Below are 21,919 nucleotides of genomic sequence, written 5' to 3' on the forward strand. Positions count from 1 at the left end.
TAATTATTTACATATGTAGCAAGTAGCTGCATAATAAGCAGCATCGTTTCACAGTGGGGTCTTGTATTTGCTTAACTATCTGGTGACTGTACACTATCCCTTACCATGCCCCCCTTTTTATAACTCCAATCACATTCCAAACCATCTAAAACATTGTTTTATTCAGTCTGAAATGTCTGAGTCAAAGTCTGTCACCAAAATGATTTAGGGCCAGATTTACCAAACAGGGAAAATTAGTTTAAGAGTGCAATTCCAAAAAAGCGCCAATGGGAGTGGAAAGTTCTGTGCTTGATCTACTAACAACGCGCAAATTAGAATCTGGTTTAAGACATGCTTTTTTGGGGTGGTAAATAATGGCGCAAATACCAGTACATTAACTAGCGCAAACCTTAGTAAATCACCTTGCGTTTAAATACTCTCCTCCCATAAATTTTGTATCTGAAAGGGAAACTACTACAAATGCATATGCAATAAGATCATGCCTTTTTAGCGCAAATTTTTCACTGCGTGTCTTTAGTAAATCCTGACAGTAGTTTTCTAATGCCAAAAAGAGGGTTTGCACTGGCGCAAGCTGTTAGTAAATTTGGGCCTTGGTTTCTAAACATTAGGTATTTGCCTCCAAACACAAGATCACATGACATCTTTTTTTTTTATTGTATTTCATCTACTCGCTCTGAGGCCCAAGTAATTTACTTGGCTTCCCTGGTTCCAGCAACTTTTAAGTATTTTATTGATACTTTATGCCAGTTTCCCAGGAAGTGAAGATTTTTTTCCTCTTGAACACAATGGAATGGAAACGGTATATACTTACATCAGAGAAGGCAAGCGCATGTTTTCAGTTGGTCAAAAGTCTATATATGTTGGTGTGTCTCCTGCTGTAGATAACTGACTCATCACGGTTGGCCTGGCCCTAATTAGGGATGTTAAGGTCCTCAAGTTGTCTTAGTGCTGTCTGTTTGTCTCTACAATGGGCCTGGTAGCCCACTAACCGCCAGGACATGGCAAACACAATAGGCCCAGGCAGGCGGAAAATAGAACCACTATCCCAGATTTCTAGACTTGGGGTTATGCTGCAAGGTCCACGCTAACAAATTCTGTTACGCTTTCACAACCAATTATTTTCATGCAGATGAACACTAGGCTTCTCAGTAGTGCTTTGTCATTTGAGCAAGCTACATAGAAGAGGCAGAATGTATTTAACTAGAAAACATTAAACATTATTTCTCTGTTAAATTACTACAGTTGTTTTAAATAGAGTTAAGGATTTGGTAATGTGGCTACAACTGTTGCATTAACTATTTTAGTATCAAATCCAACAGGGTGAGAATGAAGTCTAACTTTACAGAAGAAAAATTATGTAGCCTATTTATTGAATGATTTTTTTAGTCTATAGTTTTGCTTTTTAGTTTTTAGTTTAGTTTTAGAGCTGCTTTACAGCAGAAATTAATCATTGAATTTTGCATCATTGAATCATTTTTCTTTTTATCACTGTAAAGCTGCTTTGAAACATTCTGTATTGTATAAAGCGATTGTATAAATAAAGGTGACTTGACTTGTTTATATTTGAAATTGAAACACACACACACACACACACACACACACACACACACACACACACACACACACCCCTACCAAAAAGAAACACACCCCTCCCTTCATTGCTCTGCCCTCCAAAATAACAAACATGCTATGCAACGACAAAGGCAACGATAACAGTATGGATGAATCAGCTGTGATTCAACAACAACAACAGCATATCTTGGTTCTGTGAAACATGGCAAAACCAATGTTACTTATCAAGCAAAAACAAAGCAAACTCTGTCCGTTTTCAGGCCTTCTCACACTCTAACATCTCTCCAGCGCTAGAAAGCTTTTTAATTATTAAAGCGGGTCCTTTTGCCTGATCGTAACCCTTCTTTGCCTGATCGTAACCCTCTGTGGTAATATCTCAGCCATCTCTCTTTCTACAAATGTCCCGCTTTCTCACACTCTTTCCTTCCCCATCATGAGCGTATATGCCACTATCGCTGAATGTTGTGGTGACCAGTCCGATCCACTTTTTTCCCTCCTATTTACACAGCCAGGACTAAGTGCAAACACAATTTTTTTTTTCTTCAGCACACACACACAGAACAGACATCTAGCAAATATTCACAAAATGGTTTGTTCGGGTGTTGATTTCAATTTTCAACTGCTTTTCTCAGAAATTGCTTACTGCACCTTTTAATCTTAACCCATAAAACTGAAACGGGTCTTATTCATGTATAATCTCACCTAGTTCAGGTGCCTTACTGAGGACAAAAGCATAGGCCCAGAACTTGCTGACTGGTCCATTGTAGAAACTTTGATCGCACACTGACTGCTTTAGGCCTTTGGTCATCAAGATGTTCATCATGTAGCCTCCGGTTCTGATGGCACCAAATATACTGAAGAAGGAGGTGCAACAAAACAAAAGAGACATTTAAAATCAAATACAATCGACTTTTTAAATAGTGTTTTTTTTACTTTATTTGACTGTTAGGACTCAGGGCATAGCATTACTAATAACAATGCTTTATTCAATTCTTTATGGCTGAGCAGTTACTTGGCACTCAGGTTCCAGTTTTAGGTTTCTTATAAAGCTGCCAATGGCTGGATGATGTGAAAAACCTGGAAGTGCGAGGTAGCCTGTGTCACCCCATTTCTACAGTAACTATGGGTGCTGATCTTCACACATAGAAGAGTGTGTGATATGTTATATCATTGTGCCCTTTACTATATAATTTAGATATCAATACAAAATCATATATGCAGGCCTCTTATGTACCATATATGCAGGTCTTTATGAAGTAACTTGGAACGAGGAAGTGGCTTGTTTTTCTGCCTATAATGAACACCATTAATCTGCTAAAACATGAAACAATTTATGAATACACAGTATTCACTGCAGTGTTGTATTGTAACGTGCAAAGCGACATCATTTAAAAATCACATAAATGTGAATTGTCTTTCCATGTTGACTGGTTTAAGTCTTTTTAAACTATAATTTGTTAGCAAAATTGAGAAAATGACAAGGGAAGGTCGTCTCAAACTTTGCTTTCATCTTGTACTGCCATTGCATTATGACGTTTGGTTTAATGTGCAGTGAAATCTTCGTAGTGCCTGTGGTGTAAAAATATCACTCAACTGTCTGTGATAGTAATGACCTACATATTTCTAATTTACATTTACTACATTCATATTTCCATCATAATAACAGCAATATGTTAAAGAAAGCAAATATGTTTTAGCATTAACAGGTGCTGTAGGCAAATGAATAGATGCATGTAATGTGTGTATGTCAAATTCACACACTCAAAACATTTGCATGTAAGACATATGACCCATTTACCAATAGACATATTTACCTGAAGGCTGCAAGTGTTAAAGACCATAGTACTAAAGGTTTCCTCAACTCAAACTTCTCCCTTTGTTTCATTAAATGCCGCCCACCAAGTATGCAGGCAGCGTAAAGCGCAGAGAAGAGGAAGGACTTCTTCCTGTAAGGAGGGAGATGATAATTAAATTAGTACAGTCCAAGAAAACTCAAGTATCCATCCACAACCTTCAGTGTGTCCATCTGCTCAATCAACTAGCATTTCAAAAACTCAAAAGTCAGACTATATCAGTATCTTTATTATTTTGTTGATTTATTTTTAGAACACCAGAACCAACAATAAATCCTATGGCATATGCAAGGGCTCATTTAACAGATGCTTTTTTCCAAACTAAATATTCATACGTATGTACACTTAACGTTCAAAGTTTTTATGGAAACTGTTAAATTTTTTTCAGGTGTCTTTGATAAATATACATTTTAAATGGTAGTCATTTATAATGACACTTTTGATCAATTTAACGCATCCTTGCTGAATAAAAGTATTCATTTCTTTAAAAATCACCTCAAACTTATGAACGGTAGTGTATGCTTAATGGCTCATATTTTAACTAAGAAAAACATTTCATTCACAAGCACTACATTTTCTTTCAATTTGCATTTTGACACGCTGTGTAACACACAAGCCTCATATTACATTGTCAAATTTGTAGACTTTGCATATGGTGAAAAGGCCTCCTGCAAACTGGTCCTGTGACTTTTCTGACTGTATTATAATGCAGTTATGTAGCTGTTAAAAAAAACAAGAGAGTAGCCACAGCTTTTTTTGGAACTCACAATTCCAGTCTCAAAACATTTGCATACTGGTCTATATTGTGTACAGGTTTTGATGTTATGTTTTTTTTTTTTTTTTTTTTTTTTTTTTTTTACATATCACATTAAATCCTGATGTAATGCATTTGGCTCAGCAACTTTGGCCAAATGCATCAAACATTACATAAATATGTCATTGTTTCTTAAATCCTATATTCATCACTTGTCTTGCCAAAATGAAATAAACTGTTGTTGGAGCTTTTTATCACAAACAGCTTATTGGGCTTATTTTGACAGCTTGTGTTGCTTTTAGGAGCTCATATTATCTGGCAGTGCTGTACTGCATTATCTGGAAGCTGGAAATATCCACAGTGCTGTCTAATTCATTTTTGAGGGCATTTTGATCCCCCTAAATCTTATTTATAATAAATTTGCTTCCATAACGCCCCATCAATGCCTTTTGAATGCTGAGGAAATTGTAATTGAAAGAAAATAATGTTCTGGTGACACAGTTGGGAAACGTCTGTATATAAAGTAACTCCATTAAAACATAAATAACGATAAGGTTACTAACATCACAATATTAAACTTTCAATGCCAACATGAGAGAAATTTCATGGTTCTGTGCTATTTTTGATACCATGCACACAAATTTAATTGAAACAATGGCATAGTAATAACTCAATTGTTCTATTGCTTGTAATTTCTTTTTGTTAAATTACTTTTTTTTAACACTAGTATCAAGTAAATATGATCAAATGAATCAACTTAAATTGTTGGTTAAATCATCTGATATGTGTATTAATACTCATTTGATGCTGTCAGAGCAAAAACTGACCTTTAATTAAAATGAACTGCATTTCTTTTCACATCCCTATTGAAACATAAGCTTTAATTATTAATAACCGTGTTTATTTTTGGTTAATGGCAGAAGTCAGCCAGATGGGAGCTTTGCCAGTCCAGCATCCAGCCGGCATTATGGGCCAAAACTAGGGCACGTCTCTCCCTCCCAGTATCATCTCCTGTGTGACTCTGTTCTCTTTCCAAGAACTACAGTCGAATAGGTAAACGAGGAACCCTAGAGGTTCTTCTGGGTTTTAATTACCCATTGGATAAAGCCTCAGACAATTCATCTATACATACAAATTCAAATGATACATTGAATTAAGTCAAAATATAATGGAATATATAGATCTAAGTGTCTTTGTAGTAATCTCTTCTTTTTTTGTTACACATGACCTCTGTAGGCTTGGGTGTAGGTTGTGAAAGCACACTGGGCATCATTTTATTTTTCTGCCTAGTGGATGTGAGAAACACTGACCTCACTCTGCTTATAACAGTGAGTCCATTCAATGTATACAGCCCCCTCCAACCTTGACTTGACATTGCTTTGTTCTTTGTGTACAAAGGGAGACTGCAGCAGTATGCACATATATTATAGGACCGATTTATCAGTGTTATTGGAAGATTGAACTCTTGTTACTGGCTGCTATTTAGTTAAATGCACTGGTTATTGACACATTTTCTTTACAGTTCCAGCTAGCAAGAAGCTTGTACTTGAGAAAACTGCTTCTGCTAATCCATTACAAACTTCTGTTTGCATGTCATTATGCATTCATTACGTTAGACGCAGCTAGGGTTGGGTGACATAAAAATAATATATATATATATATATATATATATATATATATATATATATATATATATATATATATATATATATATATATATATATAATTAGATATTTAGTATTTAAAAGGCTTAAAAGGGACAATCATTTTGACTTTGACCAAACAGCCATTGCAGCCAATTAGATAGCTGTTTATTACAAGAAAATGTAGTTAAAAGCTTCTTGACATAATGAATTAAGGAAGAATATTTAATAATTTTCATTTATATTTTTTATGTGCATCCATATAACAATAAACTGCAATATTTACCTACACTACTCTTTTAAACATTTGTGGATTTTTTTTTTTTTAAGACGTCTCTTAGGCTGACCATGCTGTGTTTGTTTGATCAAAAATACAGAAACTGTTATAATAACTTTAACAGTTTTATTTTATTAGAAATTTTCTTTGTATATTTTAATTTATTGCTGTGCTATCATTATCAATGTTGAAAACACTTGTGCTGCTTAATACTTTTGTGGGAACCGTCATAGATTTTTTTCAGGATTCTTTGATAAATAGAACGTTCAGGTCTAATATTTTACAGTTAGAAATTTACAGTTCAGTTTAAAAACATTTTTGGAACATTATAAATGTTCGTTTTAAAATTACTGTCACTTTTGATCAATTTAATGTGTCCTTGCTGAAATAGTTAAACTTGCCTAATGACTTAATATTAAGGGAACTTATTTGTCAAATAAAAGGTGCATCACATCATTGTAATCACAATGTAGCTTAATTCTATATATCCAGCAAAATAATCTCAAATATATTTCCAGTATGCAATATATTGTCCAGCCATAGATGCAGCAAAGAAATGAATAAAGGCTATTCATTTAAGACTGGATGTTCAGATGGGTTACTGAGCTGTGCTGCAGTGAATGACAAAAACAACATCACTCCCTTATCAGGAGTTTTGGGGAGAACTTCAAATACCCTGCTAGAGGAGTGAGCGAGTGAGTTATATGCCATACGGCTGCAGTAAAACCCTGCCTTAGTACTGACCATCCAATGGAGATGCGATAGACTATTCCCATCAGGCCTTGTTGTTACTGTCCAAAAAAAAAAAAGAGAAGAAAAAGCAAAGCTCTAGCAGCTTCCATATAATGCACCGAAAATAATACAGAAAAAGGTTGTAGAAGAGAAACCACAAATATTTTATTTCAGCAAAACAGATTCAGGTCTTGCGTCATCAACGCACAGTAAGTAGGTCTATTTATGGCAAGACCATCAATTATTTGAAAAACTTCATCTGTGTTTTTGTCTATGCTCTCGTTTTTCCAGCTGAGAGCATCAGACCTGCAGTGGACAAAGACTGATGGTGAAGCTACTTGCAAGGGATCACATCTGGCCCAAGCTGTTTGCGCTAGAAGTGCTTCCCAAGTAATTTAGAGCCGCTAAATAAACGGAATCTGCAGCCCTAATAGCAGTTTTAGACTAATGACGATAGCAGAATCTATTCTGCTAGATGCAGTGATTTTTTTTTTAACCGAACGCAGCACAACGCTGGGCAAGTGCAGGGTGGTAAAGAATTCAAGCACAGAAAATATTTTCTGTCAGAGCAAAACCTTGACGTTGGCTCTAAATGCAGTTTTTTTAATTTATTTTTATTCCATGTTAAGCTGCAAAATATAGATGCATAGTGAAATACTACTTTGTTTTCTTGCTAAACAGTTCTCTGTCTAACGCTCTGGGTGCGATAACATGCTTAAGACTAAACAAACCAACGGCTGATGTTATAATTTTTGACATGGTGTAAAGGGCTTTAGCCAGAGGTATTTGATTTTCTCCACTACCCTTTCTAAAACATCAAATGCAATCCCTTCTTCGGGGTTACTTGTGGTGAAAATAGAAACAAGGTGACTGCTCTTTCAGAGGTCAAATTTTGAAATGCATTTTGTTTTTTTGTTTTTTTTTGTGTGTGTGTGTGCTATGAGATGAGCTTTTTTAGACTTTGAAGGATGCAGGAAAAGCAAATCTACTTTATAAAGATAATCTATCAAGGCCAGTGGCTGTATTTTTCGGAGACTGCATCTCACAATGTGGTGTAGTAAAGTGGCTGTCTGCATTTATACGATTGTATTAAGTAGCATTTATTGCAGGGGACATCGGTTTGATGGTGCCAGGAAACTCTCTATTATCTGTCACTATTATGTAAGCCTGGCAGTCCATGTGGAATTTAGTCCACTTTTATTTATCTACAGTGTTTCTGTGCCTCCTGTCTGCTTGTCTTTTGAGAGACTGACTCTTACAGTGAGATCTCATTAAAGAAACCTTTGGGCAGTGCAGTGTAGTGAGGATAGAGGATAAAAATACTCCCAGATTAGAGATGACCTGTGGCAATCTTCACAACCTGAGGCTAATTCTCTCTGGTCAACTCAGACCAACACAAAACATGGCTCAATGCACAAGCTATGGCAGCTCTGTCTTTTTGATCTTTGCTGAGAATTGTTTTGGCTATTAAATAAAAAAAATAATAATATATATAATATACTTTTTAATAATTATATAAGAACAGATGCCAATTTGGTTGTCTAGTATGACACAGCACCTGTAAAACACATACACAAACTTTTACTGCTACATATAATGAATTTTTTAGCACTGACGTGGCCGTTGAAATACAGTAGTACTTGTTTGAGTAAGAGAATTTGAAATATACTTCCAATAAATGGGCCTCTTGAAAATATCTTGCATCTTTTTTTCGTGTTTTCTGTATCCTGTACTGTTGTTCATGAGGCACTCAATAATAAAAAAAACTCTCTAATTTTAACAGCCTTTGTTACCTATAATATAACAGGATGCATTGAACATTGAGGTGATAATAATATCCAAATCTGCATTTATACTTAAAGATCTTTTCTTCATAGAACTTCAGGAAAGTCTGTGCTGAAGCAACTGTGCTTGACTAACATAAATAAATAATGCAAGAATTGTTTATCAGAGCTGACATTTCTGTTTCCCTGATCATCAGGAAGATGTACGAATGGATCCTGTGGTGTTGCAGTCATTCATCACAGAGCGGAACGTGGGATTATTAAAGGAGAGACGTGCCTAGCAGCTTCTTTTCAAATCCAAACGGGGAGCGGTTCTGAAAAATGCGTTTCAAGCAAATGTGTACTCTCTTTATCTATGCATTTCCCTCGAATGCAAAAGAAGCAATTACACAATGTGAATTACCAAGATGATCTATAGTCTTAAAAATGCTGAATTACAGTACAGCTAATTAGTATTTAACCCCTTTGTTCATCCCCTCACTCGGCTGAATGACCTTTGTGCAAACAACCAAAGTATTTGCCAAAGTATACAAGTAAGGGCTTTGGGACTAAATGCTATTTAAAGGGATAGTTCACCCAAAAATGAAAATTTTGTCCTCACTTACCGTCAAGTTGTTCCAAACCAGTACGAGTTTATTTCTTCTGTTAAAGAAAAGAGTAGATATTTGGTAAAGAATGTTGGTTATCCAAAAAAAAATTGACTTCTATAGTATTTTTTTTTTCAATGGCTACCGCCAAGTGTCTGGTTAACGACATTTTTTAAAATATCTTCTTTTGTGTTTAACAGAAGAAAGAAATTCATACCGGTTTGGAACAAAATGAGGAAGAGTACGTGATGACAAAATCTTAATTTTCGGCTGATCTATCCATTTAACTCAGTTCCTACATCCCTGCATCTGTCCAGATCTGGCTCATTTTGGACATGAGCCTTCATTAACCTGTGTTGCAATGCAAACATCATCTGCCTTCCCTTATCTAGTGCAGTGAAAGAGTCTAGTCTGATCATGGGTGCCCCGGTAACATTTTCCTGATAAATTTTTGTTTGATGAGGTAGGCAAGCTGAAAAATCGCATTGGCACAGGCATAGACCTGGCACCAACTGTGAGCTGCACTTGTACATTAATGTAGAAATATAGCATGTGAAATTACATTACAAAGGGATGAATGTATTTTATAATAGTCTAAAGCCAATGATCTGGTAATTTATTACCCTGATAAATTGATAGGAAGCACAAATAAAATGAGAGCATTAAACTAAATTTTAAAACAGTAGTGGCCACGGGATGAATACAACTCAAAGTTGGAACAGTAAAAAAAACTAGATAGGCCTAATAACAGCAAGGGCCATTATAATTATCTTACTCATAAAGTTAATGTGACTACAAGTAAGTATTGTGACATCATGGAAATTGTGACAGTTGTAAGTTAACTAAATACCAGGAAATAGTATAACCAGGAAAGAAGCATGATTTTAAAGCCTGTGTTGAATTGATATTAATGACTTATGCTGCATGATGGAATGGCTTGTCAGATGCCTGTCTATGTATGTATATGTGTCTCTATTGTTGGTGTTTTTTTGTTTTTGTTTTTTTTTTATACAGTGATAGTTTATCCCAAAATTACTCTGTGGAACACAAAAGGAGATGTCAGACAGAACAGTTACCATTCCGTGTTACTGCATCTTTTCAGATACAATGAAAGTGAATGGTGACTCAGGTTGTCAATCTGCCTAAAATCATCTTTGGTCTTCTATAGAAGACAATAAGTGATGTAAAAAAAATAAAAAAAGAGGTTGAGAATAAATAATGAAAAAATAAAAAAAATTGGGTGAACTATCCCTTTAAATCTGCATTTCAGGGTTGTATACAGGCGTTAAACACCATTTCCTTCGCATTCCGTTTTTATGTAAAGACAGGAAACCGACAGGCTGAAGTGATCAACAAAACAAAATTATTATTAAGCACATTACACCTAAAAACGTACTTTAAAGACAATCGGTGTTCCTCTCCACAGAAGAGGGATACAAGATGATAGATGTGATGCAAGCAATCCCGAGAAGTCGGCACAGTGACGCGGAAACATGATTGGTCAGAATTGTGTCAGCAGACATCAACAACCACATCTCATTGGTTGCTATGAATTCCTTAACCAGCCTCACTTCTCCGTCTCTAAACGCGCTACAGAATTACAAAATTGTGACATTGATTGAAGTAATCGTTTCGACGTTACCATGTGTCAGACACTATTAACAAGCAGCACAGTTTTGCGATGATTTCGGCCATTAACTTACAGAATGAAGCTTACGTACGGAGCAGGCAATCTAATAACGCTTCACATGCATGTCTGTTATTCATACCCAGCTAACATAGGTCCAGCGGACCACCGGTGGTCACCAGGTCATTGTTAGCTGGGTATGATTACCTGTATTGTGGCATTTACATTTTGCAACAGATTGTGGGCTAGGCAAGGCTTTGAGTTTGAGCTGGTGATGGGAAGTAAGATTCGTTTTCGCGAATCGGTTCTTTTGAACAGTTCGTTTAAGAGAACCGGTTCAAAACTATTATTTACGTCATAGCGTGATTGTCACCCCATGGTCCCTGACATTGCATATTATAACGTTAGCCTACAATAAAGTCCTATTCATGTATATGTTTATTTCGTTTCTTAATTATGATTTAGGCCAATGGTGTTCATTGTAATGCTGAAGTTTATTAAAACCAATTCTATTTCGTGCGTGTTTAACTGTCACTAGTCAGATCATTAACTCAAATCAGTTCTTGGCAATTACAAATCGGACATATTGGAAGGACGCGACTCACGGATTAATGAATCGTTTAGTTGTTATACTCTCGGATGAATCGCTTTCGATTCGTGAGCATTTTCCTGACTGTTTTTGTCAACCGATTTATTGGAAAGATCCGAATCTAAAGAACGATTCTTTCACGAATCGGACATCGCTACTTCGAGCAAGCTATTTAATATAGGGGTACGAATGATTTGATTCATACATTCAGTTTTGTTTACGAAAAAAAATAAAATAATAATCGAATAAACGTTTGCGTGGAATCTGAACACGCGAGGCATCCTAGGATGAAAGTTCCATTTGTCACGAAAGGGCATAAGCAGAACATCACCTTGAAACGGCTTTGCATCTGATTAGAGCAGCGATGCTTCAAATATAGCATCGCTCATTACACGAAGCACATTTGAGATGTTGAATAGAACACGATGCTTAAACAATATTGATGAGTCTCGAGGGGGAATATCACACTGACTGTGCATACCGTGGTCTGGATGGTAGCCCACCTGCCAGTGACTTTCAAGAGCCCCCCGTTTTTGAGCATTAGGATTAATGCATGGTTGAAATATTTAATATGCTAGTCAGTCAGTGTAAAACACATTTACGAGCTATCTGATGGTAGCCTACAACGGGGTTTGTAGGCGTGATTGTTATGGTCCAGAATATTTATCATGCAGCAGAGCTACTGTACCAGTTCTCTTGCATCCATCGAATGGCTTCATCTTCATTGAATTGCCTCTCGAATTCGTATTCTTGCAAAGCCAACACCGACATGGTCTCTCGTCCTTTAAACGCTTACTGAAGAACGTTAGCCTCTTTGGCGACTATATGAGTTGAGTTTCGCGGATTTCCTATCTGTCTCGCAGGCTCAGCTCCAGCCTTGCCCTCGCATCGCTCTTGCCACCCCCAGCACATTCGTTGAGTTGTTCTCGAATGTCAGCCTATTTAACTCTCAGCCCGTGCCGGCATACGCCCTCCTCTCATTTGAGGAAGAGGAGCGCAAGGTCCTAATGCCGCAGAACTGATGCATCCTCCGGAGCTGTCGTCATTTCAGACTGCGATGACCTTTGGCATATATTCATAAACGAGGCATTTTCACCATTTTCAGTCGATGTTCAGACCGTAGGCTACACTTCTTATTTGTGAACATAGATCAGCTGTCATTCCTATCAGTCTAACATGTATTTCTCATGTAAACTAAACCAATCCATCATTTACAGGGTCTTAAACCCAGTGACCTGGATTTTTTTTTTTTTTTTTTTTTTTTTACATTCGATAGTGATAGACAGGTCACTACTGTAACTGTAAACTTTACTGTACCTTAAACCTGTAAAAAAATAAAAATGTAGCTACTTATTTAAAAAAAATATAAAGAAATGTATATTTTATGCATGGATACTCATCATTGGCCCAAGGGGTTGACTTGTAGACTTGTATATTCATCTCACTTTAGTTCTTTACAGTTTAAGATACATTTATCCTAGAAGTAATTAAATGTAAAAAAAATAAATAAATAAATAATCATTTATACACTACCAGTCAGAGGTTTGGGCTCACTTAACAAAATAAATTTGTCATGATCTTAAGCATTTAGTTCAAATAGTTTTAAGAATTAGGATTGCTGACATTTGGCCTTCGTTATGAAATCCATTCTTTAATATTTAAGCAGTTTTTCTTGAATATGTTGGTTGGACCAGATAGTGTTCAGCATGCATGGGAACTCTTAAAGACATATTGGGCACCTGATGAGATTTATACTTTGTATATTTTAATAATCTAAAATATAAGAGTTTGATTTGTTTAGCATTTGTGCTCACTTCATAATTTCCATAATTCCATTTGTGCTGTTTGATGACTTCACTAATTCTAAAATGTTGAAAATGGTAATAAAAGGCTAATGAATAAGGTGTGTGTCACGGTCACCAGCTAGTCACCACCTCCTCACTGCATTTCCCATCATCCTCCCTGGCCCTCACCTGCATGCACTTCCCAATCACAGAGAATAATCACCTGCACATGTTGTTTATGAACCATGGACATGAACAAACACTTCAGTCACATTCAGAGGTGGGTAGTAACGAAGTACATTTACTTCGTTACATTTACTTGAGTACTTTTTTAGAAAAAAAATGTACTTTTAAGAGTAGATTTGAATGTGGGTACTTACTTTTACTCGAGTACATTTCTAATGAAAAAACTGTACTTTTACTTCGTTACATTGGGCGACGTTCCTCTCGTTACTTTATTTTAATGCAATATGTGTTGTTAAATGCGTAGTTTATTCCAAGCGCGCTGTATCTTTTTTCTGGACTTGAGCGATGCTCAATTCACAAATGAATGACTCTTTTGAGTCGATTCTGTTCAAAGACTTCATCAAACAAGTTGGCAGATCTGTCTAAATCGGTTCGCGAATCATTTTGAATGATCTGTTCAGTTCCTGCACGCACTGAATCATCTGAAGCCCTTTCAATTCACACTCGACTCGGAGTCGTAACCAGGGGCGTGTCTACGTGGTGGCCAGGGGGGGCACCGGCCCCCCCTGAAATTTGATTGGCCACCCCAGGTGCCCCCCCTATAAGATGTCTTGTGATTGGTTCATTTTACGGCCATTCGGTTTATAGACTAATGAAGTTCGCGATTTCAAAGAAGTGCAGCGCCAGGGAAACAACGGTTGCAAGTTGTGAGCGCAGCTTCTCTGCACTTAAGCTCATAAAAACACATTTACGCACTACCATGACTCATGACAGACACAGGAATCTTGGAGTCACGGTGCGTGTCCACTACAGCGGCAAAAGTCCGCTCAGTGCTGCTGGTAACGCTGTAACTTCTCCGCTCTGGGGTGTGTCTGTTGCGAGGGTGTTTAATCAAAGTATTTTTCAACACACGGACAGTATAATAATCATCAGCGATGCACGCGATTACGTTTAGAAATAGACAAGCTTTGTCGAGAACTGTCCAACCTTTTGACGCTCTCGGTCGCTCTCACCGCTTTCTCCGGTCCGCTGTCAATCTCAAAATGCAACTGCGCGAGCGTGAAGCTCGACTTCCATAGGAATGAAATGAAAACGTTCACTCCGCTCCACTCGCACCGTGCCAGTGGACACGCACCGTAAGCACCGTCATTTTGTTAGACGGTTTGCCAGTCACCACCGAAACAGACAAATCCAGCTGTTTTAGTTGAGGTCTGCCTTCTTTCTTTTTCGACTGTTTATTGTTTCTAAACTAAAGACTAGCAGAGCACAATGTAATGGTTCTATATTTTATTTTTAAACTGTGGTGTTTTCATTTGAACTGTTACACAGTGCTAAAACTTTAACTCTGTGTTAAAGGCCCTTTCACACCGGATGCGTAACGAAAAAGCGAAACGAAAAAGCGAATAGTTCGTGTGCGAATAGTTCGCATCAAAACCATTCACATCAGCCGCGACGCGAATTTGCGACGTCTGTGACGTTCAGAGAGCTTCAACATTCCAAAACTTTCACGCGAATCGCGCCGACAGCTGAGAAAACATGGACACTTCATCATCATCATCATCATCATCATCCAGTCATAGTCATAGCATCCAGTGAAGACGAGCTTTTCATTTTATTTAAAAGACAGAAAAGAAGGTTTTGGGTGCACCCAATCTTACAGAACAGAAAGTCTGAAGGGGAGTATGCTTATGTGCAGTTTTTTTTTGCGTCTTCAACAGTGCGTTTTGTAATGTAGGCTAACTACACATTACATGTAACACACGAAGTAAGTTAAAAATCATTCGACTAGAAATATCACACAAAGAATGTATAGTATAGCCTACTAAAAGCAGCCCTAAATAGTCTCACTGCATTTTGTTACGTGTTCAAGGTAAACACGGTCTCTGTCTCTATCTTTGACGATAATAGTGTTAGCTTTCTATCCCAAATGTAGTTTGGCCTGCTAGCCTACACAGCACAGGACTATCACACAACACACTCACAGTCGCGATTACCGGTTGGTTGGCAATGCTACGCCACACATTGTCTTTCAAAACGTTGTCCTTGTAGTATGTGAATTGGCTGAAGCCTATTCTGTCGCCGCAAAAGTAAAAAAAAAAAATCGACATCGAAGCGAAAAAAATAAAAGTCGTTTTTTCGCCTCAGCACATTCGCGTTCGGTGTGGAAGCGCTCATTACACAAACAGCTGATCAAAAAATAAACCCATCGCGCGAATTATTCGTGCGTCAAAATCGCGTCCAGTGTGAAAGGGCCTTACTCAGCTTTTTTGTAAATTAACTTGAAAGAAATGTTGAATGAAACACTATGATGTTTTGGCCAAACCATTTGAATTATTACAGTGGGGGGGTTTATTTATTTATTTATTTATTATTATTATTTGAAAGAGATTGTGAATAAAACTACTGTATTGTAATGGCCAAACTTTAAAAGAAAAGGTTTTTAAAATTGCTCATTATAAAAATTGCTTTTATTTTATAAACTTGTTAGTTTTATGAAAACACTAAAAATAATAAACACTGGTTCTCAAATTTAACTTAATGGATTACAGGGGTGACAAAAAAACTTTTTTAAAAATTAATCAAAAATGTGCTTTATTACTACATTTGTTTACAAGTAACTTACAAGTAAGTTACAAGTTTACAATAAGTAATCAAGTAAAAAAAAAATCAATAGGATTTACGTAATATACTGTAGAATTTAGCTTTTTTTGGGGGGGTCACTTCCGGCCACCCCGTTTGGAGGCAGTGCCCCAGCATGGCCCCCCCACTGAAAATGCTCTAGACACGCCCCTGGTCGTAACAGAAAGATTTAGGCACATCAAGAGCGTTAGATTAAGTGGCAGTGGATCTACAGAAGCTACTAGCTACAGTCAAGTGAGAGCAAATCTTCAAATGCATCAACTTTTTGCCAGCGATAAAGATCTTTATTAGTTGAACATCTTCGTAAGCTGTCTGTGAATGAATGATTCCACAGGACGATATAGGCTATTCGATTTCATTTCACTCAGGTAATACATTTTACAACCAAACAGATTACTACGCCACGATACTAGAAAGTATGACATTACCCGTTTTTTGGACATATAAATTAATTTACATTAAATAAAGCTACCATTGTTCACAGTTAATGAACACCCGCCATCCCGCGGTAGTTTGTGTGTATTGTTGCGCAGTAGCGTGCGAACTCGACTTGAAAACGAATGCCCTTGCCTGCCGTTGACAGTTAACCAGTTTAAACATGCTTGCAGAAATATACATTTGATTATATTTTGGAGAACAGTCAGAAGAAGAACTGTCGATGTACTTTTTTTTTTTTTTTTTTGTGTGTGTGTTCAGATGTTCAGTAGCAGTCATGAGCGCGAGCACATGTGAAGAGTTTTTAACTCTTCTCTGTAAATACCTTTGAATGCAACACTGCAGATTCATTTTATTTCGAAATTTTATAATAATCCAAATGTAGTTGTATAAGTTAATATTCTACAAACCAGAGGACAGGCAATGATTTTCGAGCTATACAGATGGCAGAAATAATGCTTATGTCTCTCTTCTGTTTTTGTTGCAAAGATAGCTGATAATAATAGTCATTTAAATAAACAAAATCTAAATATATCATTTTATATATAACCTACGACTTAAGAGGCAAAAGCCTCTAAGTACCATCTGAAATTTTCTTCTAAAAGAGCATTTTTATCAAGCTTGTATGTTTATGTTCACACTTAAATGGCAATGAAAAGTAGCCTACCTATTAATTGTCATTAAAGTGAAATTACTAACCTTAAATATACGAGCTTGATACAAATGATTGTTTTAGAAGAAAATTTCAGATGGCACTCAGAGGCTTTTGCATCATGAAGTCTTCATATATATATATATATATATATATATATATATATATATATATATATATATATATATATATATATATATATATGTTGTTTTGGTTGTTGTTGTTGTTGTGTTTCCTTGCTTTCCTACTATGTAAAGCGACCTTGGGTTTGAGAAAGGCGCTATATAAAATAAACTTAAGTAACCGAAGTAACTAGTTACTCACTACTTGAGTAGTTTTTTCATTGGATACTTTTTTACTCTTACTTAAGTAACTATTAAGATTATTACTTTTACTTTTACTTTGAGTAAATATTTCTATAAGTACTTGTACTTTTACTTGAGTACAGTTTTTGGGTACTCTACCCACCTCTGGTCACATTGTCTGTTCTCCCAAGCGGATAGACTCACACTCGAAACGTTACTTACCTGTTGACAACGTCTCTATGAAAGGTACCTTCTCCAGCGTTCCACGATCTCCACTCTGTCACCATCTCCGTAGTCGTTCTCCTTCGTCTCTGTGCATTTCCCTGTCACCGTGGTTTCCTTCTGGTCATCGACAACTGAGGTGTGTGCTTCTCAACCATCATTCTCCCACTCTGTTATATTCAGGAAAAGACTATTACTTTCCAGTTGACATCCGCCTGCTCTCAACGTGTGGTCATTCTCTTTGCAATTTCAATAAACTGATGTTAACTGTTCTCCTGGTGTGCTCTCTGAGTCTATATTGTTACAACGTGTACAAATTTTCATTATTTTTCCTAATTTATGAATGCATTCAGAAATATGTAAAGCATAAACCAATGATAATTATACATCATATATCTAAATTTTCCATTGAATGGTTTCAGAAGCGTAGGAACTATGCGCTTGTGCAAGACAAAGTTTTTATTCAACCCATGCATGGGTTATCAGACTATTATGTACACTCATGTATATTATGCTGACCAAGGCTGTATTTATGTGATGAGAAATACGGTAAAAACTGAAAAAAGCTCAATATTTTTGTTTATTTTTTTGTAAACTTTGGTAAATATAAAGATAAAAAAACAGCATTTATTTGAAAAAGTATTGTTTGTAACATAAGTGTCTTTACTATCACATTTGATCAGTTTAATGCATCCTTGCTGAATTAAGGTATTCATTTCTTTCAAAATTTGTACTAACCCCAAACTTTTGAACGGTAATGTATCATTGGTGACATGAGGAATGGCGCTTTCTGCTGTCATGTCCTGCCTGCTAAAGTTTGTTTTCCAAATCCATAAGTATTGAGTATCATTCCTGATCACAAAACAATATTTGGTGTTGACTGATGCTCATTGTTTGACTTTTTTTTTTTTTTTTTTTTGGGCAAAAAGTTGAATTATTCTTCAGTTATTGGTGCCGGGAATCTGATAAGCAGTGGCAGGAGTACTCTAAAGGTAAAAGATCAGAGCCAACGCCCATGCATGGAGAAGAAATGATTTCTTTGTCTGTTGTGGCATGGAAGAAATCCACAGAAATTAACGAACTGGTTTCTTGGATATGCCTATGGGTTTGGCCTGTAACATCCACAGGTGTGTCCCCTACAAACATAGTAAGATTAAATTACACATTAAGGGATAGTTCACCAAAAATGATTTACTCACCATCAAGTTGTTCCAAACCTGCATGAATTTCTTTCTACCGCTGAAGAATGTCAGTAACCAAACAGTTGATGGGTCCCATTGACTTCCATAGATTTTTTTCCCTCCCATCCAATGGAAGTCAATGGGGCCCATCAACTGTTTGGTTACCCACATTCTTCAAAATATCTTCTTTTTTGTTTGTTGGGGGGTGGGGGTGTTATTAAAAAAGATCATCATAGTTTACTTTAACTTCTTTTTTGAAGTGACAGAATAAGCCACTTGCTTAAAAAGTAATAACAAGGGCGAATCTCTGCTACAGAGTTACACACAAATAGCCTAACTACTGTACACACAGGCTCTGTTAATCTCTGATGTCATTACTGTTGGTGTCATAAATGACATGAATTCAAATACACAAGTGTCTGTGTCAATGGCTCTTACAAGCCCCTCATGCTTCATCAAGGCCCCTCTAAGGAGCTCCAGCAACTATGAGCTTATTTCAACTCATGGGGACAGGAGTTGTATTGATTCTAGGGATCACAATTGATTCAACTATAGGAAGAGTTCACTTTAGGAACATCATGTGCTCTGTACAGGTGAAGAACTTCAGCAAGTTCAGATAACAGACTTGGAGGTAGACTGCAAGTGAATTAAAGTCAGAGCGTGTGGCTATGAGAGAGGATGTGAGTCAATTACATCAGATGTATTAACAGATTTTTATTGTGATTTAAATGTATCTGTCAAAATGTGTGGTTACACTATTTTAACGTGATGCAGTTACATTGTACTTACTCTAATATTTTCTGAGTAATAATTTGCTGCTTGTACTTATAGAGTTACGGTTAGGGTTTTGATTAGTTGCTTATAATTATGCATATTATACTGTTATTACTAGTACATGTAGTAACATGTAACTCCATCACCTTAAAAGAAAGTGTTACCAAGTATGCCACTACTTACTTTTGACATTTATGTTTTTGATCTCATGGAGGATGAAGATATAGGCCAAACAATGGATGTCTAAATATGAAAGCATTACTGAAAGTCCAAATTGATAAATCTCACTGCTCTGGTGAAAGTATGCAGATCAAGTTTGATCTTTTGAAATATCAACAATTTAAACAGAAAGTGGTTTCTATTATATAAGTTGAACACTCATAATATGTTTAATATAAATTTGCCCAGTTCATTTTATAGTACCGTCCAATGGAGTCAAATCATATAGCATAATGACTGTGGAACTTTTTTTTTTTCTATTTTCTTTTTCTTTGAAACTGGTTTCACAGATGCGTCCAATCCTCATTTGTCATCCTCAGATTAAACATGACAGATCCAGTAGGTAAAATAAGTAAAATAAGAACTTGTTTGATATTGAGCCAAAGCTGTTACGGTGTTGTGTGTGTAAATCAAGTTGTCCTTTAAACACGTATTACACGAAAAACACTGCATTTACTACAGTAAAAGCTAATATATATAATTTTAGTACAATCAAGAGATGCAATGTGCAGTCTGGAGATTAATGTAAAGCATTGTGATGAGATGATTTTACGTTACCTAGTCATCTGGATTTGAACCTGAAACCGTTAAATTGTCAATGTAGGACCTGTAACATAAAATTAAAGATTTATATTCACAGCATTGCACAGTTTGCATAAATAAATGAATGAGTTTACTTGTCTACATTTATTTATTTGAAATGTTAGTCATGTTGTATCATAGCAGCGAATTTGAAACCTAAATCTAACTTAGCTAAAACATCTTATTTTGTTATTGTTGCTCAATTAATTTGTGTCACTTTTAATTTGTCACTTTTGTGTCACTTCTTCTACCTCCTACTTAATACTGCACCATCTAGTGGTGACACACTGAAATAACTGTTCTATGGTGAATTATCAGCAATGTCTGCTTTCTATTTTTTTATTTAATCAATTTATTCTGAAACATAAGTATTCTTTCATAAGTGTATAGTATGTACATGCAAAACAGGACGTAAAATAAAGTGCTACCAATAATATTTATTGTACTATTCATCTGCATTACCCGGTAAAAAAGTTGCTGCCTTAAATGAAGTACAGTCAACTTGAATGTTTAAGTCATTTCAACTTAAATCACATTAAACTGACTTTAAAAATCATTTTAAAAACTGCTTAACTTATTTTGATGACTTAAAGCAATGTAAAACATATTTTGTCATATATTGATCTGATCATATCAATTTGTAATGTTGATACTTCAATTAATGTACAAATAGTAGCCATAATACCAATGATTACCATTTAATTTAGCAGTGATCTTCCTTTGATCTATTGCTCTTAAAACAACTCTTGTTTGCTAATCATCAAGTTGTGACAGCTTGAACAAATTGTGTAGGTACACATTCTGAGGAGCAGGGATCAGTTAGGATGCAGAAGAGTATTATAATGTTAAAGAGAATTAGCTCTGTTAGAAATGTCCTTGTGTAACAAATAAATATAAATGTGTGGGACTATAAATGGCGGAATACTCTAAATTATGGGTCTCTACTCTTAATGTGATTAGTTGTACTGCCCCCTGTTGGACGTGAAGGTGCACAACGCTTTTACAAAAGTTTGAAATTGTGCTTCAGGCATTTAGGTTTTGGTTAGGTGTGTTTGGTGAAGTTTTGAATACTGCAGGGCATTAGATGATTATTATTTTTTTTTTAGTCAGTACAATACATTTTATAAACAAATTGCAGCAATTATTTTCCCATCTGATAAAAAATATTGACAAATAGTATCCATAGCAACCATAATTTTTATCATAGGTTTAGATAAACCATTACATTATTTATTTTTTTAATAACATGAGAGTGGGATTAAAAGCTATATTATTTCTTATCTATGTAGATTTCATAATGGAATCACAGCGGCCTGCTGCATGTCATCTCAAAGAGAAAAACCACACCGCTGCAGTAAGCCATAGGAAAGGCATTGACAAGCTCTGTACTGGAGCTAATGAAGCAAAAAACACAATGAGGCGAAGTTCCTCACTCCTAAACTCTGCCCTGTGTGTGTCTTGCACTTCCACATCTACAAATCCATAATGTCGATCAGCTCACACGTCATCTTCCAGTTCCCA

At 36.1% G+C, this 21,919-nt stretch overlaps 1 protein-coding gene across 7 annotated transcripts in view; it reads right to left on the minus strand.

The window, feature by feature from the left end:
• Positions 1–21,919, minus strand: part of elovl6 (ELOVL fatty acid elongase 6) — a 29,837-nt gene that overhangs the window by 2,647 nt on the left and 5,271 nt on the right. Inside the window, exons 3-6 of one of the 7 annotated variants that reach the window (XM_081383192.1) lie at positions 20,375–20,423; positions 17,643–17,812; positions 3,387–3,518; positions 2,275–2,426 (exon numbers count right to left, since the gene is read on the minus strand). In XM_081383192.1, coding sequence (XP_081239318.1) covers positions 2,275–2,426; positions 3,387–3,518; positions 17,643–17,707 — 349 coding nt within the window. In that variant the 5' untranslated portion in view covers positions 17,708–17,812; positions 20,375–20,423. Of the gene's footprint in view, positions 1–2,274; positions 2,427–2,806; positions 2,887–3,386; positions 3,519–6,843; positions 6,891–12,106; positions 12,478–17,642; positions 17,813–20,374; positions 20,424–21,919 lie in introns of those variants that run through there. The other 6 variants (XM_081383195.1, XM_081383196.1, XM_081383194.1 and 3 more) reach the window with 6 other exon arrangements.

The sequence above is a fragment of the Scardinius erythrophthalmus genome (genome assembly GCF_964197995.2).
Source record: "Scardinius erythrophthalmus genome assembly, chromosome: 13".
NCBI lineage: Eukaryota > Metazoa > Chordata > Actinopteri > Cypriniformes > Leuciscidae > Scardinius > Scardinius erythrophthalmus.